The sequence below is a fragment of the Macaca nemestrina genome, chromosome 1 (assembly GCF_043159975.1).
Source record: "Macaca nemestrina isolate mMacNem1 chromosome 1, mMacNem.hap1, whole genome shotgun sequence".
In the NCBI taxonomy this organism is placed as follows: Eukaryota; Metazoa; Chordata; class Mammalia; order Primates; family Cercopithecidae; genus Macaca; species Macaca nemestrina.
Window position 1 is genome coordinate 108,858,266 of NC_092125.1, and position 24,507 is coordinate 108,882,772.

General features: G+C 46.7%; 2 protein-coding genes across 3 annotated transcripts in view; both read right to left on the minus strand.

The window, feature by feature from the left end:
• Position 1: 1 nt before the first annotated feature.
• Positions 2-10,906, minus strand: LOC105497827 (BCL2 interacting protein like). The gene is made up of 9 exons (XM_011769243.2): positions 10,845-10,906; positions 10,314-10,378; positions 9,858-10,082; positions 4,499-4,681; positions 3,885-3,987; positions 3,594-3,725; positions 1,762-1,848; positions 1,480-1,578; positions 2-1,004 (listed from the first exon to the last, which is right to left on the minus strand). Exons 3-9 carry the CDS (start codon positions 10,042-10,044, stop codon positions 968-970), a joined length of 828 nt encoding a protein of 275 aa, XP_011767545.2. The 5' UTR covers positions 10,045-10,082; positions 10,314-10,378; positions 10,845-10,906; the 3' UTR covers positions 2-967.
• A 1,870-nt stretch (positions 10,907-12,776) lies between these two features.
• LOC105497825 (prune exopolyphosphatase 1) overlaps positions 12,777-24,507 on the minus strand; it is a 31,461-nt gene continuing 19,730 nt past the window's right edge. For both annotated transcript variants that reach the window (XM_071085792.1, XM_011769233.2), the window contains 3 exons: positions 23,399-23,493; positions 19,292-19,450; positions 12,777-14,675 (listed from right to left, as the gene is read on the minus strand). In XM_071085792.1, the coding sequence (XP_070941893.1) occupies positions 14,247-14,675; positions 19,292-19,450; positions 23,399-23,493 (683 nt within the window). In that variant the 3' untranslated portion in view covers positions 12,777-14,246. The remainder of the gene's footprint in view (positions 14,676-19,291; positions 19,451-23,398; positions 23,494-24,507) is intronic.

Below are 24,507 nucleotides of genomic sequence, written 5' to 3' on the forward strand. Positions count from 1 at the left end.
TCTGCGGCAAGAACTCTGCCAGAACCGAAAGAAGGTTTGGGATGCAAGGGGTGGTGAAAGAGTCGTTCACTTCTTTGGAGTAGAGCTTAAATGCCTCATCGCAGTTTATTAGTCTCTACAGTTCTAAATTTACTAAAGCGCAAAATACAGGTTTTGAAAGCACTCCTTCCCAGGCTCACAGGCAGCAGACATGACTTAGAAGGAAAAAGGGCATACAGGGGTTCTTCAAGATTTAAGGAGCTGACTCTCCTGGCTCCCAGCAGGCAGGCTGGCTGTCAGGTAAGCCTCTTCCATCCAAGGTGGAAGGATCACAGCCCCTCCACTTAGAGAGGAGGAAAATGAGGACCCAAAAAGATGATTTGCCCAAGGTTCTACAGCTAAAGTAGGATTAAAACCCAGAGCTCTGGCCGGGCGCAGTGGCTCACACCTGTAATCTCTGCACTTTGGGAGGCTGAGGCGGGCAGATCACGAGGTCAAGAGATCAAGACCATCCTGGCCAACAAGGTGAAACCCTGTCTGTACTAAAAATACAAAAAAATTAATTGGGCGTGGTGTGTGCCTGTAGTCTGAGCTACTCGGGATGCTGAGGCAGAAGAATGGCTCGAACCAGGAGACAGAGGTTGCAGTGAGCCGAGATGGCGTCACTGCACTCCAGCTTGGCCACAGAGCCGGACTCCAAATCAAACAACAAAACAACCCCAGAGCTCTGCATATCCCATACAAAATGACCCTACATTCAGCCTTCCGCCCCAACAACTGGAATGAAAGTCACCCAGCAGACCAGCTTCCCAGTCTCAAAGCCCTGCTGAAGGCAGGGTCATGCAAAGGACAAAATCCCACTGAGAAGTGAAGATCCAGTAGTACTGAGATTGGGGATAAGATGATTTACAAAACAGCTCAGATGTTTCAGGGATTCAGGTGTAGGCAGATCACTAACTGGTTCTAAGGCCTTTTATCCAGTCCTGTGTTAGGTCCCTCCTGAGCCATGGAGATCCCGGTCCAGCCTAGGAGAGGGAGGGGAGACGAGAGGAGAGAAGAGGTTCAGGGGCAGGATTTGGGTTTTACTTTCTGGTTTGGGGAGACAAGCCAGGTGAACTGGAAGAGCTAGATGATTGGGTTGAGTCATCATTTAGCACTTTTGCTCCCTAATACCCTCTCCCCCACTGGATATCATCTGTTCACTTCCAACACATCTCTTCCTAATTTCTAGGGCCAGTCGGAATCTCCTCTGCACTGTGATTATTCCTTATTGCCTCTGCACTTATATATATACGTTTTTTTTTCATTTATTCTTGTTGGATGCAATAGTGTCCTTCATTTCTTCTCTGGGTGTGTGCAGTTTCCCCATATATATTAAAGCACCCAAAAGCAGGGCCTCTGTCTTTTCGTTCTTTTGTATGTCCCCCAAGGCATTAAAAAAGTAGGGATTGGCTTTACACATCCCACCCCCAAAGCTTTATCCTTAAGTGTGAAACTCACTGTCTGACAGCTTCAGGGATGTGGACTTGATCCAGGGATATGAGTTGCGCCAGCTCCCCCAGGCTGTCCAGAAAACGGATTTTTCGTGTGAATTTGGAACTGAAAAGAGAGAATAAACCAACTGTGTTTTGTATTGGGAGAAGGGTTCCCAAAAATCCTTGCAAAGAAAAATGTAGAAGTAGAGTGGCTAAGGCTAGAAAGAATCAAGGTGGAGAAAGATCTTAATCTTGATTTTGAAAATGGGGGGAAGGAGAAGGGAGTCCTTGTTCCTAGAACTAGTACCTGATGAAGGGCCGAAGCAGTGCCAGAAATGCCTTCACATACCATGTAGCATGGACAACCACCAGGGCTCGCAGGTTTTTCCGTAGCCTGAAAAACAACAGGAGATCATCCTATTTCTTCTTCCACCTTTATGTGTGAAGATCAAGTGGAACTGTTTTCTGTACTGTAACTTCCTTCACTTCTCTAGTTTCTAGATTTATCTGGTACTTGGGTCTAATCCCCATTCCATCAGCTGTAATCTCAGCTCCGCCCATCTTATTTAGCCCTCCATGATCCTCATTTTTAAAAAACTCTCCTTTCAGATTTTTTTTTTTTTTTTTTTTGAGACGGAATCTCGCTCTGTCGCCAGGCTGGAGTGCAGTGGTGCGATCTCGGCTCACTGCAACCCTCCACCTTCCGGTTTCAATCAATTCTTCTGCCTCAGCCTCCCAAGAAGCTGGGATTATAGGCACATGCCACCATGCCCAGCTAATTTTTATATATTTTTAGTAGAGATGGTGACTTGTCACCATGTTGGCCAGGCTGGTCTTGAACTCCTCACCTTGTGATCCGCCCACCTCGGCCTTCCAAAGTGCTGGGATTACAGACATGAGCCACCGCGCCCAGCCACCTGGTCTTTTTCTGCTCCATTTCCCTCTTGTGCCCTACCCTTGCGTAAGTTCCTTTTGCATGCTTTTGCATCGCTCCATGACCAAGATTACTTATAAAACTCTAGGTGGAAGAAGACCAGCAAGGACAAAAAAAGGAAAGGGGGCAAGAAGAGAAAAGTGAGCAAAGGGAGATGGGGGAAACAAAAGGGGAAAAAAAAATCCTGAGAAGGAAAAGAAGACATAGGGCCAGGGACAGTGTCTCATGCCTGTAATCCCAGCACTTTGGGAGGCTGAGGCAGGCAGATCACCTGAGCTCAGGAGTTCAAGACTGGCCTGAGAAACATGGCAAAACCCTGTCTCTAACAACAACAACAACAAAATACAAAAATTAGCTAGGCATGGTGGTGGCGCATGCCTGTACTCCCAGCTACTTGGAAGGCTGAGGTGGGAGAGTGGCTTGAGCCAGGGAGGCAGAGGTTCCAGTGAGCCATGATCGCACCACTGCACTACAGCCTGGTGACAGAGAAGACACATAGGTCAGTGATGAAGGCAGAGAAGAAGATAATGGAGGTATGGAAAGGGAAATAAATAGCAAGACTGAGAGAAGAGAAGAGTGCTTCCTGTGTGCCAGGCAATATGCCACACTAATTTAATTGCTTTTCACAAATACCCAGTGGCAAAAGTATAATCATTGCCATTTTACAGATAAAGAAGCTAAAGTGGCCAGGTGCAGTGCCTCATGCCTATAATCCCAGCACTTTGGGAGGTGGAGGCGGGCAGATCACTTGAGCTCAGGAGTTTGAGATCAGCCTGGGCAAAATGGTGAAACTCCATCTCTACAAAAAATACAAAAGTTAGCCGAGCATGGTGGCCCATGCCTGTAGTCCCAGTTACTTGGGAGGCTGAGGTGGGAGGATCGCTTGAGCCTGGCAGTCAGAGGTGGCAATGAGCCGAGATCATGCCACTGTACTCCAGTCTGGATAACACAGCCAGCTGAAGCTGAAGCCCAGGGAGGTTAAGTGACTTGTCCAAAGCCATATAGCTAGTAAATGGTAATGTGGTAATGGCAAGATTTGAAGCTAGATTTCCCTGACTCCAGGAGAGGACAGAAGACAAAAGAGCTGGGAAAGGAACGTGGAAGGACAAAGACAATAGGAAAGGACTAAATGGAAGAAGAAATAATAGAAAGGTGGGAAAAAAAGATGAGATAGACAGTTGTAGCCCTCTCATCCCAGGTCTCACCGCCGATCCAGGGTACGGTAACACTGGCGTATCCAGCTCAGAGGTGGAACTTGGGCCCTGCTTGTGCCTCCACTCAAATGAACAAGCAGGTAATTTTCAGCTACTAGCAGCTCCAGAGTTCCCACCATATACCTAGGGGGATGAAATTGCAGGGAAGGTATGTGTTGGGGGTTTCAGGGAGTGAGAGGAACATTACTGTACTCTCCCATCAGCTATTGATCTTTGAAGGAGTTCTTTTTCACTTTTCCCTCCCTAACACTGCCCTGTAGCCCTTCAGGCCTTCCACCTCACCTAAACAAGTGTTCCATGACATAGGTGTAGTTGGGGATGCTGCTTCTAGGTAGATAACAGGAAGCAAAAAGGATGACAGCATTGAGGCCATCACCGTGGTAACCTGGAGAGTATAAGGGGAAAATTCATTTGGTCAACAAATATGTATTGATAGATAGTATATCTGTTTAAATTGAGGGACTCTGAGGGTCTTTGGAAGTTACAGGATAGATTTTGGATCCAATGACTGAGTCTCCAGCTTAGGCATTTTATTAAGAAGCCATAGCTCAGGCCGGGCGCGGTGGCTCAAGCCTGTAATCCCAGCACTTTGGGAGGCCGAGACGGGCGGATCACGAGGTCAGGAGATCGAGACCATCCTGGGTAACACAGTGAAACCCCGTCTCTACTAAAAATACAAAAACTTAGCCGGGCGAGGTGGCAGGCGCCTGTAGTCCCAGCTACTCGGGAGGCTGAGGCAGGAGAATGGCGTGAACCCGGGAGGCGGAGCTTGCAGTGAGCTGAGATCCGGCCACTGCACTCCAGCCTGGGCGGCAGAGCGAGACTCCGTCTCAAAAAAAAAAAAAAAAAAAAAAAAGAAGCCATAGCTCTTACCCTCCATTTATGCTAGCCATTACCTCCATGAGACAGGACTTTCTTATAGGGCTCAATGACAGTCATGTCTACGCGCTGCTCCCGTGGTCCGATTCGGAACACCCTCCAGTGACGTCCATCTTCTCCAGCCACATCCCACATACAACCTCGGCCCAGCCTTTCAGCTGCCTCACTGGCACCCAGACCCTCTGCCCGGGGTAGTTCATCTAAAAGAGAGGGATGGGGAAGGATCAGGCGATTTTCTACCTTCAGTTTTTTGTAACTTCCTCAGATTCCTAGTTTGTTACTCTAATCTGTCATTCCTCGATTTTTTCCTTGATTTTTTTTTTTTTCCTTTTTTTTGAGACAGAGTCTCACTCTGCCACTCAGGCTGGAGTGCAGTGGTGCAATCTCAGCTCACTGCAACCTCCGCCTCCCAGGCTCAAGTGATCCTCCCACCTCAGCCTCCTGAGTAGCTGGGACCACAGGCACATGCCACCACGTTCAGCTAATTTTTTGGTAGAGATGGGGTTGTACCATGTTGCCCAGGTTGGTCTCAAATTCCTGAGCTCAAGCAATCTACCTACCTTGGCCTCCCAAAGTGCTGGGATTACAGGCATGAGTCACTGCATCTGGCCTTTTCCTTGACTCTTTAGCCCTGTTTTGTCCCATCAACCCAATATCTTGCTGGTTTCTTTCTCCTGTGACTCACTATCCTCACCTTTTAACTAGATGATGGACTTAGGATGACCTTGCACTATGACCCTTAGCAGTATCAGGTATTTTTTGAGATTCTTTTCTTTTCTTTCCTTTCCTTTTTTTTTTTTGAGACAGTATCTCATTCTGTCACCCAGGCTGGAGTGCAGTGGCGCAATCTTGGCTCACTGCAAACTCCGCCTCCCGATTCATGCCATTCTGCTGCCTCAGCCTCCCGAGTAGCTGGGACTACAGGCAGCTGCCACCACGCCCAGCTAATTTTTTTTTGTATTTTAGTAGAGACGGGGTTTCACTGTGTTAGCCAGGATGGTCTCGATCTCCTAACCTCGTGATCCACCCGCCTCGGCCTCCCAAAGTGCTGGGATTATAGGCATGAGCCACTGAGCCTGGCTGAGATTCTTTCTTTCTTTAAATGATTTTCCCTAGATGAGCTCATCTAGTCCCATGTCTTCAGTTCCACCAGTAAGGAAATGATGTCTGTAATCCCAAATTTGCCTCTCTAACCCAGGCTTTTTTTTTTTTTTTTTTTTTTTTTTGAGAAAGAGTCTTACTCTGTAGCCCACGCTAGAGTGCAATGGCACAATCTCAGCTCACTGCAACCTCCACTTCCTGGGCTTAAGCGATTCTCTAGCCTCAGGCTCCTGTGTAGCTGGGACCACAGGCATGCACCACCATGCCCAGCTAATTTTTGTATTTTTTGTAGAAACAGGGTTTTGCCATGTTGCCTAGGCTGGTCTTGAACTCCTGAGTTCAAAGCAATCAGCCCACCTTGGCCTCCCAAAGTGCTGGGATTACAGGCATGAGCTACCACACCCAGCCTGTAACCCAAGCTTCTGTTCTAACTCTAGCCATATCCCTAAATGCAGTAAGCCTATATTGCACCACTTTACTCCAGCCTGGGCAACAGGGCAAGACTCTGTATCAAAAACGAAAACAAAAACAAAAACATCTTCACTTGGTGTCTCCTTGTCATCAACAAATCACCAGATTCAAAAGGGAACTCAAGGCTGTGCTCAGTGGCTCGTTCCTGTAATCCCAGCACTTTGGGAGGCCAAGGCAGGAAGACTGCTTGAAGCCAGGAGTTTGAGACCAGCCTGGGCAACAAAGTGAGACCTCATCTTTACAAAAAATTTAAAAAAATAATAAAATTACAAATTACAAAACAATAAAAACAACAAAAAAATGGAACTCCTAATCATTCTCTTCTGCTTTGGAGGGCCAAGGTGGGAGGATCACTTGTGCCCAGGAATTCAAGGCTTCAGTGGGCTATGATCATACCACTGCACTCTAGCCTGGGTGACAGAGTAAGACTTTGTCTCTAAAAAAATACTAATAATACAGCCTGGGCAACAAGAGCGAGACTGTCTCAAAAATAATAATAATAATAATAATAAATAAATCATTCTTCTTATTCTCCCTCATATTTCCTATTTCCTTTTTTTTTTCTTTTTTCTGAGATGGAGTCTTGCTCTGTTGCCCAGGCTGGAGTGCAGTGGTGCGATCTTGGCTCACTGCAACCTCCACCTCCCATGTTCAAGTGATTCTCCTGCCTCAGTCTCCTGAGTAGCTGGGACTACAGGTGCATGCCACCCCAGCTAACAAATTTTTTGTATTTTTAGTAGAGACAAGGTTTTGCCTTGTTGGCCAGGCTTGTCTCGAACTCCTGACCTCAGGTGATCCACCTGCTTTGGCCTCCCAAAGTGCTAGGATTACAGGCATGAGCCACCATGCCCGGCCATATTTCCTATATTGATGAATGACTCAATCCATCTAGCTGCCTGAATGAGAAAACTGTATTATTATTATTATTGTTGTTGTTGTTTTCTTTTAGAGACAGGGACTCACTCTGCTACCCAAGCTGGAGTACAGTGGCTCGACCTTTGCTCACTGCAGCTCCTCCTGGGCTCAAGTGATACTCCCACCCCAGCTTCCCAAGCAGCTAGGGCTATGGGTACACATCAGCATACCTGGCTAGTGAGAAAACTGCATGTCATGTGAAACTCTTTCTTCTCTATCAGCCCTGAAATCAACTGGACTCCAGATTGTCTTCCATCTATCTCTATGATATTCTTTCATCATCCTTTCCATACTGCTATCCTGGTTTGTGTTCTTAGTATTTCTCACCTGGCCTTGGTACTAGCCTCCTGACTGCTTTCCCTGCCTCTACTCTGTTTTTTTCCAATCCACTCTCTATACCACTGCTAGAGCAAGTTTTCCTGTCTTCTCTACCTTTTTTTTTTTTGAGACAGGGTCTTACTCTGTCTTCTAGGCTGGAGTGGAGTGGCATGATCTTGGCTTACTGCAACTTCGACTTCCCAGGCTCAGGTGATCCTCCCACCTCAGCCTCCCGAGTAGCTGGGACTACAGATGTGTGCCACAAAGCCCGGCCAATTAAAAAAAATTTTTTTTTCGTAGAAATAGGGTTTCACTTTGTTGCCCAGGTTGGTCCCAACTTCTGGGCTCAGGTGATCTGCCCTCCTCAGCCTCCCAAAGTGTTGGGATTACAGGTGTGAACCACTGCACCCAGCCTCTTTAGCTTTTTATTCAAATGATAATATATTATACCCACCATTCTGCATGATCTTTCCATAGCAAGAAAGAGCTGCCTTTTTTTTTTTTTTTTTGAGACGGAGTTTTGCTTGTCGCCCAGGCTGGAGTACAATGGCGCGATCTTGGCTCACCGCAACCTCTGCCTCCCGGGTTCAAGCGATTCTCCTGCCTCAGCCTCCCAAGTAGGTGGGATTACAGGTGTGTGCCACCATGCCCAGCTAATTCTGTATTTTTAGTAGAGATGGGGTTTCTCCATGTTGGTCAGGCTGGTCTCGAACTCCTGACCGCAGGTGATCCAACCGCCTCAGCCTACCAAAGTGCTGGGATTACAGGCGTGAGCCACTGCTCCCGGCCTAAGAACTGCTTCATTTTAAAAAATAGTTGCATAGCCAGGCACAGTGGCTAAGGCCCATAATCCCAACACTTTGGGAGACTGAGGCAGGAGGATTGCTTGAGGCCAGGAGTTCAAGACCAGCCTGGGCAAAGTAGCAAGACCCTGTCTCTACAAAAATATATAAAAATCAGCCAGGTGTGGTGGCATGTGCCTATAGTCCCAGATACTTGGGTGGCTGAGGCAGGAGGATTGCTTGAGCCTAGGAGGTTGAGGCTGCAGTGAGCCAAGATCGTGCATTGCACTCCAGACTGGGCAACAGAGTAAGACTGTCTCAAAAACAAAATGTTGCCTAGTATTTAGTATTCCACTGGATGGATGCACCATAACATACGTAATATCTTACTGCTGGATCTTTAGGTTGTTTCCAATCTTTTCAGAGTCATTAAATTTGATCATGTTACTCCTTTCATTAAAACCTTACTGGGCCAGGCATGTGGCTCACACCTGTAATCCCAGCACATTGGGAGGCCAAGGCAGGCAGATCACTTGAGGCCAGGAGCTCAAGATCAGCCTGGCCAACATGGTGAAACCCCATCTCTACTAAAAATATAAAAATTAGCCAGATGTGGTAGTGCATGTCTGTAATCCCAGCTACTCAGGAGGCTGAGGAACAAGAATCACTTGAACCTGGGAAGCAGAGGTTGCAGTGAGCCTATATTGCACCACTTTATTCCAGCCTGGGCAACAGGGCAAGACTCTGTATCAAAAACAAAACACAAAAAAACTTATCATGACTCCCTATTGTCTACAAGATAAAACCTAAACTCCTTAGCATGGCAGCAAGGGCCTCCATGATGTGACCTTTGTCTACTTAACCCAGCAGCACTATCTTTTGTCATTCTCTCTTCACCTCCCAGCCCTTCATATTAAAATAGTCATGCTCATACTTTGAACTCACCAACATGCCATGCTATTGCTTGAGTTGCTTCTGCTTCTTTTCCTTAGAATGCCCTCTCTCCAACTACCTGATAAATGTCAGCTTCAGCTTTCAACACTTAGCTCAGAATCATCTCCTTCATGAAGCCTTTCCTAACATCTCTCAGGTAGAACTGACTTTTCCTTCTCCCTGTCTACACTGTACCCTACACATGTATAGATCATAACCTTTAACTGCATTTTTTTTTTTTTTTTTTGAGATGGAGTCTTGCTCTGTCGCCCAGGCTGGAGTGCAGTGGCACCATCTCGGCTCACTGCAGGCTCCACTCCTGAGTTCACGCCATTCTCCTGCCTCAGCCTCCCGAGTAGCTGGGACTACCGGCTCCCGCCACCACGCCCAGCTAATTTTTTGTATTTTTCGTAGAGACAGGGTTTCACCGTGTTAGCCAGGATGGTCTCGATCTCCTGACCTCGTGATCCACCCGCCTCGGCCTCCCAAAGTGCTGGGATTACAGGTGTGAGCCACCGCGCCCGGCTCCTGCAATTATTTTTATATATGTTTGTTTCCTACTAAGCAGGGAATTACCTGTAGGGCCTCTCTTTATAACCCCAGTCCTATACATGATAGTATATAACAGGCATTCTATTAAATTTTCCTTAATAAACAAAGGGCTCCCCTCCCCCTCTACTGACTACTCTCACATTGGACCTATAAGCCCTACTGTTCCATTTGAGGAAACTAATTTTGCTGGCTGCAGCCCTTGGTCCCACCTTATTAGTTCTAACTGCAATCCCATTAAGTCCATCCTGATCCTTTAGCTCTAGCCTCTACTTCTACCAGCTGAGTCCTCTGGTTTGTTTCCCACCTTCCCATTCAAATTCATGTCCACTGTCCAGCTGCTCCGAGTCTGAAGGTGTCTCCAATTCGTCTACCTCCAGGTCAGAACTGCCATCAGGAGAGGAAGGCGTAGACTGGGTGGGCGAAGCTCCATCATTTCCAGGCCCCTTAGTCAGACTCAGCCGCAACTCTGGGGCAGAAAGACGCTTGCGCATGGGGCGCTGGCCACACAGGGCTAAAGTGCTGGGGGTACCTGCAGTTGGAGAAAGGGGGAAAAAGAGAACCAAGATGGGTGTGTGCGTTGGAGGGCCGAGAGGGCTAGAATTCCTGTATGTGAAAGTGATAATATCGGTTGAACGCTGAAGAAGGACTGACGCAGGGGAGATTTGGGGAAGGGGAAATGGAACTGTAAAAGGAGAGAGGTGGTATAGCCCTTTACTGGACTGGAATCAAGAACTTGAGGCCTGGTTTCTACTTGACCTACCTGCCTGTGAATCTCCTTTAGGGTCTCCAGGATCTTCAGAAGGGTCAACCTCCTCAGGAAGCAATCTAGAGGGGAAGAGATTAAAAGGCGGCAGAGATATACACCAAAGGCATCAAGCCAGGACTCAATATATAGGTTCTCTCTCCCCACCATGATTTTATCACCTATGCTTTCTTTTTTTTTAATTGTTTTTTGAGACAGGGTCTCACTGTGTTGCCCAGGCTGGAATGCAGTGTCACAATCATAGCTCACCGCAGCCTCTACCTCCAGAGCTCAAGCAATCCTCCCACCTCAGCCTCCCGAGTAGCTGGGACTACAGGTATGCACCACCATACCTGGCTAAATTTTATATTTTTGTAGAGATGGGGTTATGCCATGTTGCTCAGAGAAGTCTTGAACTTCTGAGCTCAAGTGATCCACCTGCCTCGGCCACCCAAAGTGCTGGGATTACAGCCATGAGCTGCTGCGCCATCCCCTCCGTCCATTCGTGACCATCCCTCCCTTCTCCCAGCTGCCCTCACACATCCTCACCTAGGGAATTCTTCATCCTGCCATTCCTCCTTCAGCTCCAATTCCCCATGTCTCAGGGCTGCTTCTAGTTCTGGGGCTTCTGCAATCTCCCTGACCCTAAGACAGCCCCCCAAGAAGAAAAGATTAAGGGAATTGAATAGTAGGTAAGAATAACTGAAATGAAGAACAGTAATTGAGATACAGAGCAGAGGGCAGGCCTTCAAAAGAACTTAGATCTCTTGCCTCCTATACAGATGTTTCTCTTACCTTCACCACTTGCTAGAAGTAGATTACCTGCTTGTTGGGTTTGAGAGCAGAGGAAAGATGGAATGTAAAGTTAATCATATTTACCTCTATAGCAATTGCTCCACCTACGAAGTTGGGGTTAGAGATATCCCACATTACAATGGGCTGGAACCCAGCTAGACCCACCCAGCTATCACTGAGCGAAGTCAGGAAGATGGCACCTAGTCAGGCCTGCCTTTCCTCCACCCAGCTGGGGAGTGGCTAAGGGAAAACATGGCATAGGTGGAGGGGTGGAGGAAGAAGGTAAGGAGACAGATTTGCCACAACGAGAACCTGGACCTAAACTCAGTTCTGGTTCAGCTTTCCTAATGGCCATTCTGGAGGGTGAGGGTTAGAAAACAAAGAACACAGGCAGATTTATCAGATACAACATATTATAGAAACTTCCTTTATTTTTAAACCAGGGAATGATCCTGGAATCCCCTGTTCCCCAGATCCATACCATACTGACATTTCCTACCTACAACCACCCTCATCCCTTCTCTGCAAATTCTCTTACAGTCTTGTCTCCTTGAGGAACCTGAGATTTGACCCAGTAAGAGCTGGGTGGTGGGGAAGTCTCTCAGGACTATTTATTCCCTGTTACCAATCAAGTGAGCCAGGATCTTACTTACCCAACATCTGTCTTTTTTCCTGCCTCTTGTATAGTTCCCATCTTCACAAGTCTTCCTGCCTCCTTCTTTAAACACCTAGGAGTTGTTGGGGAGCTGGTTGTCCCAGCCCCCAACACTTCTTTACCTCTTTTCTGTCTCAGCTGTTGTAGTTCTTGCCTCCAAGGAGGGAGGTGTGGAGGGGAGGTAACCTCATCTTCAAACAGGTTTTGCCACCTCCTCTCCCCAGGAGCAGGTTTGCCCAAAAGAAAAACCCTGCCTCCTGTGAGGGGGCGGATTTTGGGGAGGAGAGTGCATTTTCTAGGGGGGCCAGTCTTGGGTGAGTCTAGGAAAGCAATTGTTCTCCTTTCCAGACGCCATATATCCCTCTCAAAGTTGCTCTTTACACAAACAAGCAAAAAACCAGTAGGAACCGTTGTGTTTCTGGCTGGGTGTGGTGGCTCACGCCTGTAATCCCCACACTTCAGGAAGCTGAGGCGGGCAGATCACCTGAGGTCAGGAGTTTGAGACCAGCCTGACCAACATGGAGAAACCCCGTCTCTACTAGAAATTAAAAAAAAAAAAAAATTATCCAGGTGTGGTGGCGCATGCCTGCAATCCCAGCTGCTCGGAAGGCTGAGGCAGGAGAATCACTTGAACCTGGGAGGCGGAGGTTGCAGTGGGCCGAGATTGCGCCATTGCACTGCAACCAGGGCAACAAGAGCGAAACTCCGTCTCAAAAAAAAAGAAAAAAAAAGAAAAAGAAACCATTGTGTGTGTTTCTAAGATTATGTTATCTTGGGTCTACTTTTCAAGCATAAGGAAAACTGGGGAAACGGAAGCATGTTATAAGGAGGTTTCTGGGAGAATAAACAAGTTGAACGGGAGGCTGAGGATGAGGGGAGACAAAAGCCTGTTGCTCCTTATTCCCAAAAAGAGTCAACAGAAAGAAGACATTAAGTACAGTAGGAAGAAGGGAGATGAATTTTGAGGAGACTGAAACAATTATCAGAGAAAGGCCTGAATACACTTATAAAAAAAGACGGTAAGACCCCCAAACAGGAAAAAAGTATTTTTAATACTATAACAAAATGCAAAATAAAGTACCCAAGTTACAAAACATAAATTCCTTTGGTTCATAATCACACCACTATTTTTACCTTCCACATAGCTACAGACATCACACCCTCAAAGTGAAGTCAGACTGTCCCCCTCATACTGAAGATGTCATGCCAAAACCATCACATACCCCACTGTTCAGTGAAACTGTTGGCAGCTTACATGGAACAGAGCTGTAGGGTAGGAAAAAGGGGAAAGGGTTGGGTTAAAAAAAATGGGGAGACTCTACACATGCAGAACAAGTCAGTGAGAGGGAGCTCTCTGCTGGGTCAACACGTCATGAACCACACCCCTATTCATGCTACATGAGGCTGAGTCCTTGCTACAACCACAGAGAAATACAGACAATCGAGTGAACCTGAGCACCCCCAGGGATAACAGAAGAAAAATACAGAGAAGCAGAGGAGAGAAAGAATGGCAGCAAGAGGCAAATCACAGAATACCAGGGAACACCTAGTCCAAACCCTGTTTTACAGATGGGGAAAGTGAGACCTGGAGTAGTGAAGTGTCTTGCCAAAATACATAGTCTATGGGAGCATTAGAACTCCATGCTTCCTTTTAATATGAGCAAGGAGAAAAAGAGACTGACAAGAAATTGATAGGCCTGCTAAGGCAGGAGACAGATCCAGGCCTCTCATTCCAGTTATGCTGTCTTTTTGGAAGAGTGCCTGTGAGGTCATTAAGGCCTTTCTAGGTGGTTTCTTGATTCTCAAGAATCAGGGTTCTGGGTGGCTCTGGGACAGAAGGGTTCAAAGAAACAGCCAGGCCACCTGATCAGGACAGAAGACAATGGCCTCTAATCTTCTCCCAAACTAGATCTGAAACAGTCACAGTAAGCTCAGAATAGAAATTCAGCGATCTCTGAATCAAATGCCATCACCTAAATGGTGGCAAAAAGAAAAGTCATTGAGCTAGCAATCTGCTGTAGGCTGAACACTGGAATAAGTTTCCAAAGTGCACTCTCTTTTCTCTCTAGCTTGAGGCAGGTATTCAATAAATACTTGAATGAATAAGTGAATAAATGAATACATGGAGACCATCAATGAAAGTTCAGTTCCATGACAGATATTGGTTCTGTTCAAGATCCAAGCTGAGGACACTTTTGGGGACTACATTCTCTTTGTCCCACTGTGCTGGGACTGCAGATGTGTCACATCGCGCCCCTGGCAAATAAAATAGACAGAGGTGCAGATTTAAATAAAATTTGATTGGTAGAGATTAGGGGGAAAAGGTGGAAAGCCATTCTTAAAGCAGCTGCTTTCACTTTTTTTCTCCTCTCAGTTTTATGAGAACAGTATACCAGATCCTGGAGCAATGAAGACAGAATTGCTGAATCTCCAAACATCTCAAAACATGCATTTGAAGTGAGTCAGGTAGCCTCACCCACTACCTCCTCCCTTCTCAACAGTCATTTCTTGGACAGGGAGGCTGTGGTAGACTGTGACAGTGAGATCTGACTGCACTTCTCGAAGACAGCCTCAGCGGAGAGTTTAGGCAGCCCCTGATCTAGAGGGCACTCATCCACCAAGCTGTTCATGGGCGTGGGGGGCAGCGGAGGGTCCTCCTCATCTTGACTCAGTCCAGAAATCAGGGAGTTACTTGCCCTGTCCAATTCCTTGTCCACCTGCTCCCTGGACACATCCGCTGTCTCAGGCTGTCCTGAAGGGATCTTCATGGAGTCAAAATACACTGACAGGGCTTCCTGGAGCAGGGGCAGAAGTTTCTTCCGAGAGACCTGGGTGTTGCCTTGCAGATAGGCATGGAGGTTAGGGTGGGTGCTTGAGGCAGGGGTCAGCTTCAGGGGTGGAGAGTGGGAGCATTCCAGGACTCCACAGATCTAAAGAGGAGACAATAACAGGGAAATGATACACAACTTGCTGTAGCAAAGTGCTGAGGCTTCTAAGTGAGAGGCTTCCTCTATAGAAGAGGAAGCTTTCAAAAAGTAAGTCGGCAGGGTGTGGTGGCTCATGCCTGTAATCCCAGCACTTTGGGAGGCCAAAGCGGGCGGATCACCTGAGGTCAGGAGTTTGAGACCAGCCTGACCATCATGGAGAAACCCCATCTCTACTAAAAATACAAAATTAGCTGGGTGTGGTGGCGCATGCCTGTAATCCCAGCTACTTGGGAGGCTGAGGCAGGAGAATCGCTTGAACCCAGGAGACAGAGGTTGCAGTGAGCCAAGATGGTGCCATTGCACTCCAGCTTGGGCAACAAGAGTGAAACTCCGTCTCAAAAAAAAAAATAAATAAATAAAAGTAAAAGTAAGTTATCTTTGAGGCCAGGCACAATGGCTCCCGCCTGTAATCCCAGCACTTTGGGAGGCCAAGGTGGGCGGATCACCTGAGGTCAGGAATTCAAGACCAGCCTTGTCAACATGGTAAAACCCTGTCTCTACTAAAAATACAAAAATTAGCCAGACATGATGGTGCACACCTGTAATCCCAGCTACTTGCAAGGCTGAGACAGGAGAATCATTTGAACCTGGGAGGTGGAGGCTACAGTGAGCCGAGATCTCACCATTGCGCTCCAGTCTGGGCAATAAAGCAAGACAAAAAAAAAGTAAGTTATCCAGGGTTCGGTTTTATTGTTTGCAACAGAAGCAACAGAAGGAACACTAATATACACAGTATTTTTTTTTTTTTGAGATGGAGTCTTGCTCTGTCACCCAGGCTGGAGTGCAGTGGTGTGATCTCAGCTCACTACAACCTCTGCCTCCCTGGTTCAAGTGAATCACCTGCCTTAGCCTCCTAAGTAGCTGGGATTACAGGCATGTGTCACCAAGCCTGGCTAATGTTTATATTTTTAGTGGAAACGAGGTTACACCATGTTACCCAGACTGGTCTCGAACTTCTGACCTCAGGTGATCCGCTCTCACCTAGGCCTCTCAAAGTGCTAGGATTACAGGTGTGAGCCACCGCGCCCGACCCACAGTATTTTATTTTATCATTCATATATATATATATATATATATATATTTTTTTTTTTAATAGAACAGGGATGGGGTCTTGTTATGTTGCCCAGGCTGGTCTCCAAATCCTGGTCTCAAACAATCCTTCTGCTTCAGCCTCCCAAAGTGCTGGGATTCATACACAGTGTTTTATTTATTTTATTTTGCTTTAATTTTTTTTTTTTGAGATGGATTCTTGCTCTGTCACCCAGGCTGGAGTACAGTGGCACAATCTTAGCTCACTGCAACCTTCGCCTCCCAGGTTCAAGCAATTCTCCTGCCTCTGCCTCCCGAGTAGCTGGGATTACAGGTGCCTGCCACCATGCCCAGCTAATTTTTGTATTTTTAGTAGAGACGTGGTTTCACCATATTGGCCAGGCTGGTCTTGAACTCCTGAGCTCAGGTGATCTGCCCAGCTCAGCCTCCCAAAGTGCTGGGATTACAGGCATGAGCTACCATACCCAGCCATACACAGTACTTTAAAAACAGAGGAAACAGTTTAGATTGTATATTTCATTTTATTATTAAAGTAACTAAAGCTAAGTAAGATGATTATGAGTAAAATCATGTAGATGATGGCAGTTAAACCAGAATCCAGGAACCCCAGCTTCTAATCTAGTGTTGTTTCCAAGTGTATAAATGTGCTCAAGAACTTGAACTAGGATGGGACTAGAATTTATCTAGAGGCCAGAAGAGGGATGGAGGAAGAATGAATTGAACAAAATAAGATTGGTATCACTATTACCCTCACTTACATGCAGGGAAACTGAGAATTCGATGATCAGGTAACTTGCCTAAGGTCATAATTTGCATGAAGCGAAACTGACACTAAGCCCAGAGCTGTCACCAAAGCCAGTGTTCTAAATCAATATATTATACTACCCCTAACACAGGAGAAAGAGAGGAGATGGTAGAGTAGACTGTGAGAAAAGGACTCCTGGCTGGGCATAGTGGCCCACACCTGCAGTTCCAGAACTTTGGGAAGCTGAGGCTGGTGGATCACTTGAGTCCAGGAGTTCGAGACCAGCCTGAGCAATGTAGCGAGACTCTGTCCCTACAAAAAATACAAAAAAAATTAGCTGGCCATGATGGTGTGCCTGGAGCCCCAGCTACTTAGGAAGCTGGGAGGATTGCCTGAACCAGGGAGGCAGAGGTTGCAGTAAGCTGAGATCATGCCATTGCACCACTCCAGCCTGGGCAACAAAGCAAGACATCTCAAAAAAAAAAAAAAAGAGAGAGAAAAGGACTCCTGTTTCTAAGCATAGGGGCAGCCTGGACAATGGTAGAGTCATTAGAAATCCACACAGCTGGCCGGGCGCGGTGGCTCAAGCCTGTAATCCCAGCACTTTCAGAGGCTGAGGCGGGTGGATCACGAGGTCAGGAGATCGAGACCATCCTGGCTAACACGGTGAAACCCTGTCTCTACTAAAACTACAAAAAATTAGTAGGGTGTGGTGGCGGGTGCCTGTAGTCCCAGCTACTCGGGAGGCCGAGGCAGAAGAATGGCGTGAACCCGGGAGGCGGAGCTTGCAGTGAGCCGAGATCGCACCACTGTTCTCCAGTCTGGGAGACACAGCGAGCCTCTGTTTCAAAAAAAAAAAAAAAAGAAATCCACACAGCTTCGAATGAGCAGCACAGAGGGGAGAAGATTCAGGAATGTGGAAGAGGTACTTCTAATGGCCAAAGCACCCTTTTCTTCATGAAAGGATTAGTAAGAGCCACTATTTACAAAGTGCTTACTCTGCTCCAGAAGTGTGCTTTACACATGATATTATGTTTAATGATCATACTAGAATTAGCAGTAGGTACTATTATGCCATTTCCAGATGCAGAAGTCAAAGAGTAAGACTTGCCTTAGCTCAAAGAGTAAGAGGCAAATCTAGAACAGAAAAACGCATCTACCTGACTTTAAAAACTGCAGTTCTTGGCCAGGTGCAGTGGCTCACGCTTGTAATTCCAGCACTTTGGAAGGCCAAGGCGGGCGGATCACTTGAGGTCAGGAGTTCGAGACCAGCCTGGCTAACATGGTGAAACCCCGTCTCTACTAAAAATACAAAAATTAGTCGGGCATGGTAGCGGGCGCCTGTAGTCCCAGCTGCAGGCTGAGGTGGGAGAACTGCCTGAACCTGGGAGGTGGCAGTTGCAGTGAGCCAAGATCACACCACTGTACTCAAGCCTGGGCAACAGAGTGAGACTCTGACTCAAAAAACAAACAAACAAAACTGTAGTTCTTTTCATAATGACAAACCACCTTACACTGAATGAAATCAGATTTGCTTCCTGGGGAGAAGGCAAAGGCAAAGGCAAAGGGAGGTGGGAAAGGGCAGACATACCTTCTATGAGAGCAAAGGATTATCTGGCTGTATTCTGTCTTTAGCAGTCCTCACAGAGCCTAGGCCACCCTCAGAATCCCTGAATTGCCTTAAGCCCACCTTTTTTTTTTTTTTTTTTTTTGAGACAGAGTCTGTCTCTGTTGGCAGGATGGAGTGCAGTGGCGTGATCTCGGCTCACTGCAACCTCTGCCTCCTAGGTTCAAGAGATTCTCCTGCCTCAGCCTCCTGAGTAGCTGGGACTATAGGCACGTACCACCACTCCCAGCTAATTTTGTATTTTTTAGAAGAGATGAGGTTTCACCATGTTGGCCAGGATGGTCTCAATCTCTTGATCTCATGATCTGCTCGCCTCAGCCTCCCAAAGTGCTGGGATTATAGGCATGAGCCACCATGCCCAGCCTTAAGTCCACTTTTAAATTCTTCCCTAGGCTAATCAGTAACCAGCAGAGGAACAGAAAGGAGAGGAAGTAGGAAAAGATAGCCAAAAGGAAGATCAGGAAAGAAAACAAATCTGGATCTAGATCACTTTTTTACAGAGTTTGCACGATACAGAATAATTAATCCCTGCATAGTAAGTAGCAGAAAAGGTCTCTCATATTTCTAATTTTCAAGGCAACAGTGTGATTCCAGGGGTGAGGAATTAATGATTAAACCAAGAATAGAGGTTTTTTTTTTTTTTTTTTCCCCCAATAGAGATAAGGTCTTGCTATCTTTGCCCAGGCTGGACTCAAACTTTCCAGCTCAAGCAATCCTTCCGCATCAGCCTCCCGAGTTGCTGGGACTACAGGCATGTGCCACGGTCCCTAGCTCAAGAAGGGAATTTTAACTACAGATTTGTAACATTTCCTTCTAACTAGATTTCTTTCAAGTTCTTTCAAAGTATGAATTGAATCTTTAGTTCTTTTTGGAATTCACCTTTTCTCAACAATGCTATGATTAAGGATGTTCACTAAAAAAAAAAAAAGAATGAAAAAAAAAGGATATTCATATACAGAGAGAATGGGAAAAAGCAGAAAGGGGAGGAAACAGGTCCAGAAACAGGTCAAGGGACCTCGTGTAAGTATATTAATATAAGAACCTAAGAGAGGTCCTTATAGGACAGCTGTAGAGCACAGAGGTACATACAGGTGGACTCTGTAAGGCTCTTAGGTTGGAGAAGGGACACAGACTCACCGTTGTTCGGAGTGCCACATGGGGACAGAAAATAGCCAACTGCCGCACTGGCTCATTGTGAGTGTTGAAAAAGATAGTCATGGCGACCAGGACATCGTAGCTGTGAGCCTGGCAGAAAGCATGGAGATCTGCAAGGAGGTTAGACCTCTCCAGAAAGGCCTGAAAGGGAAGAAACGGAGAGGGATGAAGGACTTTCTCATCATCATCAATAAAACATCCTTGGGCTAGGCACGGTCACTCATGCCCGTAATCCCCGCACTTTGGGAGGCCAAGGGGGGCGGATCACCTGAGGTCAGGAGTTTGAGACCAGTCTGACCAACATGGAGAAATCCCATCTCTGCTAAAAATACAAAATTAGCCGTGCGTGGTGGCGCATGCATGTAATCCCAGCTACTTGGGAGGCTGAGGCAGGAGAATCGCTTGAATTCGAGAGGCGGAGGTTGCAGTGATTCCAGATCGCACCATTGCACTCCAGCCTGGGCAGCAAGAGCGAAACTCTGTCTCAAACAAACAAACAAAAACAAAAAAAATGCTGATAATGTATGTAATGTGCCTAGCGTGTTCAAGGCTCTCCGGTTCTTGCAATCAAACAAGGAAAGTCTTTGCCTTGTGGGTATTTTTTTTTTTTTTTTGAGACGGAGTTTTGCTCTTGTTGCCCAGGCTGGAATGCAATGGCGCGATCTTGGCTCACTGAAACCTCCTCCTCCCAGGTTCAAGTGATTCTCCTGCCTCAGCCTCTCGAGTAGCTGGGATGACAGGCATGTGCCATCATGCCTGGCTAATTTTTTATTAGTAGAGACGGGGTTTCTCCATGTTGGTCAGGCTGATCTCAAACTCCCGACCTCAGGGGATCTGCCTGCCTTGGCCTCCCAAAGTGCTGGGATTACAGGTGTGAGCCACCGCACCCAGCCCGCCTTGTGGGTATTTTTATTCTAAAACAGAATAATGGGGTATACAAATAAGAGCAGACATGTGAAAACTGCTTTTCTCTATCCTTGTCATTTCTTGTTTTTTGTTTGTTTGTTTGTTTTTAAGCCTTGGCATTTCTTCCTTTCTTTTTTATTTGTTTCTTTTTTGAGATTCTCATTCTGTCGCCCAGGCTGGAGTGCAGTGGTGTGATCTTGGCTTACTGCAACCTCCACCTCCTGGGTCCAAGCGATTTTCCTGCCTCAGCCTTCCAAGTAGCTGGGATTACAGGTGCCCACTACCATGCCTGGCTAATTTTTGTACTTTTAGTAGAGACGGGGTTTCACCACGTTGACCAGGCTAGTCTCGAACTCCTGACCTCAGGTGATCCACCTGCCTCGGCCTCCCAAAGTGCTGGGATTACAGGCATGAGCCACTGCACCCGGCCAATCTTTGGCATTTCTAATATGTCAGTTTGTATTTGATTAAGGTACGAGGCAAGCCTTTTATGTTTTTGTTTGTTTCTCGAACTAGGTTACGAACCATGAGAGAAGAGACCATGCTATCGTGTTTTATTTATTTAGTATTTTTACACAGTACTTAGTAGAAAGCTGTGTAGGAGAATGGCGCGAACCCGGGAGGCGGAGCTTGCAGTGAGCCGAGATGGTGCCACTGCACTCCAGCCTGGGCGACAGAGTGAAGACTCCGCCTCAAAAAAAAAAAAAAAGAAAAAAAAAAAAGAAAGCTGTGTAAAGTATGTATTCAGATCAGATGAATTATTTTATTTATTTTTTATTTTATTTATTTTTTGAGGCGGAGTCTCGCTCTGTCGCCCAGGCTGGAGTGCAGTGGCCGGATCTCAGCTCACTGCAAGCTCCGCCTCCCGGGTTTACGCCATTCTCCTGCCTCAGCCTCCTGAGTAGCTGGGACTACAGGCGCCCGCCACCTCGCCCGGCTAGTTTTTTGTATTTTTTAGTAGAGACGGTGTTTCACCGTGTTAGCCAGGATGGTCTCAATCTCCGGACCTCGTGATCCGCCCGTCTCGGCCTCCCAAAGTGCTGGGATTACAGGCTTGAGCCACCGCGCCCAGCCTATTTATTATTTTTTTTGAGATAGAGTCTCGCTCTGTCACCCAGGCTGGAGTGCAGCGGAGCGACCTTGGCTCCCTGCAGTCTCTGCCTCCTGGGTTCAAGCGATTATTGTGCCTCGGCATCCTGAGTAGCTGGGACTATAGGTGCCCACCACTGTATCCAATTAATTTTTTTTTTTTTTTTTGTATTTTTAGCAGGGACAGGGTTTCCCCATGTTGGCCAGGCTGGTCTTGAATTTCTGACTTCAAGTGATCCACCTGCCTCTGCCTTCCAAGTGCTGGGATTTACAGGCGTGAACCACCACGCCCAGCCAGATGAATGATTTAAACCACTATGACATGGAACCAGGTATTCAGACACCATTATTATTATTTTTGGTTTCCATATACAGCATTTAATTGAACACTATTATTAAAGTTATATTCATTGATACATTCAACAAAGTTTACTGAGCATCCGCTATGTGTCAGACACTGTTAAAGGTCCTAGAGCTACAACAGACAAAAAAGAAACAGGGTCCTGGTAGAGTTGATAAACTAGCAGAGGAATATAGACAATTAACAGGCAAACCAGGAAACAAGATCCTTTTAGTATGTTAAGTGCTTTGAAAAACAAACAGGCCGGGTGTGGTGGCTCAGGCCTGTAATCTCAGCACTTTGAGAGGCCAAAGCGGGCAGATCACTTGAGGTCAGGAGTTCAAGACCAGCCTGGCCAACATGGTGAAACCCCTGTCTCTATTAAAAATACAAAAATGGCCGGGCGCAGTGGCTCACACCTATAATCCCAGTACTTTGGGAGGCCGAGGCGGGTGGATCACTCGAGGTCAGGAGTTCGAGACCAGCCTAGCCAACATGGTGAAACCCTGTGTCTAGTAAAAACACAAAAATTAACTGGGCATGGGGATGTGTGCCTGTAATCCCAGCTACTCAGGAGGCTGAGGCAGGAGAATCACTTGAACCAGGGAGGCAGAAGTTGCAGTGAGCCGAGATAGCACCATTGCACTGCAGCCTGGGGGACAAGAGCAAAACTCCTTCTCAAAAAAGAAAAAACGAAAACAAAACAAAAAATTAGCTGGGCATGCTGGCACGCACCAGTAATCCCAGCTACTACAGAGGCTGAGGCAAGAGAATTACTTGAACCCGGGAGGCAGAGGCTGCAGTGAGCTGAGATTGCGCCACTCCACTCCAGCCTGGGCAACAGAGTAAGGCTCAAAACAAACAAACATAACTGCTAGAGGTTTTTTGAGCATAGGAGATAGTACTTCAGTTAGGGTGGTCAGGAAAAACCTCCCAAAACAACAGACATCTGAGCTGAGACATCTGAATGTTAAGAAGAGCCATCTCTACAAAGAGAAAATCTCATCTGGGAATGAGCTTAATGGTTCCGAGGAACAGAAAAGAAACCAGTGTGCCTGTAGTACTTGTAGCGCAGGAGTGGAGCCGGAATGAAATGAGGCCAGGGAAAAAGACAATGGCCAGATCAAGCATGGCCCTGTAAACCATGGTAAGTCCTTTAGATTTTATTAAAAGTACAATGAGGCCGGGCACGGTGGCTCACGCCTGTAATCCCAGAACTCGGAGGCCAAGGTGGGAGAACTGCTTGAGGCCTGGAGTTTGAGACCAGCCTGGGCAACATAGTGAGACCCTGTCTACACATACACACACACACACACACACACACACACACACACACTAGCTAGGTGTGGTGGTGTGCACCTGTGGACCCAGCTACTCGGGAGGCTAAGGTGAGAGGACTGCTTGAGCCTGGAAGGTTGAGGCTGCAGTGAGCCATGATGGTACCACTGCACTCTAGCCTGAGCAACAAAGCATGACTCTCAAAAAAAAAAAAAATTTTAAAAAGACCACTCTGGCTGCTTTGGGGAGAATGGTTTGTAGGGCTGCAAAAGCGGAGGCAGGGAAACCAGCACTGAGGCTAGTACAGTGGTGCAGTGAGAGATGCTGGACTCTGGTGGTCATAGTGGAGGTGGAGACAAGAAGATAGACACAAAATACGTTTTGGAGGTGAGCCAGGAATGAGGTGCAAGGCCACATGCATAACATGCATAGCTAAAGGCTTTCTCTCCCCACCCACAGTCACAACTTACTCTTACCTCCAAATCCATATATACTGCACTAATGGCCACCTTGACGCCTTGTCTATAGATAGTCTTCTGGTCCTTTCTCAGCATCTGCTCAGTGGTCAGTCCTAGAAAGCAGATGTGAGACTAGGGGTCAAACAGGGGAGGTCAGGTTCCCAAGACCAAGAAGGCAAGGGCAGCCAGATGGGTCAAGAAAGGAAAAATAGCCTCTCTTTGGGGCAATGAATGGGGGAGACAATTGAAAATGTAATCATAGCTGGGTGCAGTGGCTCAGGCCTGTAATCCCAGCAATTTGGCAGGCTGAGGTGGGCAGATCACCTGAGATCGGGAGTTCGGGACCAGCCTGGCCAACATGGTGAAACTCTGTCTGTACTAAAAATACAAAGAATTAGCTGGGTGTAGTGGCGGGCACCTGTAATCCCAGCTACTCAGGAGGGTGAGGCAGGAGAATCACTTGAACCTGGACTCCATCTCAAAAAAAAAAAAGAAAAACAGAAAATGTAATCACATAATCAAAAGCCATCTTAAATAATTGGTGACAATAGGTACCTTTACAGCAAGGAACTTTGGAGAGAAGAATAAAACCCAGCACAGAGGCTTTTACTTTGTATTTTCCCTCTTCCTATACTGTTTATATACGAGTTCTTTCTTTCATTTTTCCTTTTCATGTCAACAGGTGGTAGATGAGTAGAAGAATATGGTTTTTTTTTTTGGTTCTCTTCGTCTTTTGTATACTCACAAAATATTTCTTTAGCCTCCCTAACCAATGCTATAGATTTCACTCTGATAATTTAGTATACTCTCAGCATATTTTATATATATGTCCTATATTGTCTGAATAGACTAGAACCTATGAGGCTCTCTTTGTTTTTCTTGAGACGGAGTTTTGCTCTTGTTGCCCAAGCTGGAGTGCAATGGCACGATCTCGGCTCACTGCAACCTTCGCTTCCCGGTTTCAAGCGATTTTCCTGCCTCAGCCTCCTAAGTAGATGGGATTACAGGCACACACCATCATGCCTGGCTAATTTTTCGTATTTTTAGTAGAAACAGTGTTTCACCATGTTAGCCAGGCTGGTCTTGAACTCCTGACCTCAGGTGATCTGCCCACCTCGGCCTCCCAA

Coding starts and splice junctions, on each gene's coding strand:
- LOC105497827 (XM_011769243.2), bottom strand. CDS start 10,044: ATGCGCAAGCGTCTTTCTGCCCCAGAGTTGCGGCTGAGTCTGACTAAG. Junction 3,726..3,884: donor GTCATGGAACACTTGTTTAG/GTGAGGTGGAAG, acceptor TCATCCCCCTAG/GTATATGGTGGGAACTCTGG. Junction 1,005..1,479: donor ATCCCTGAAGCTGTCAGACA/GTGAGTTTCACA, acceptor TCCCTCTCCTAG/GCTGGACCGGGATCTCCATG.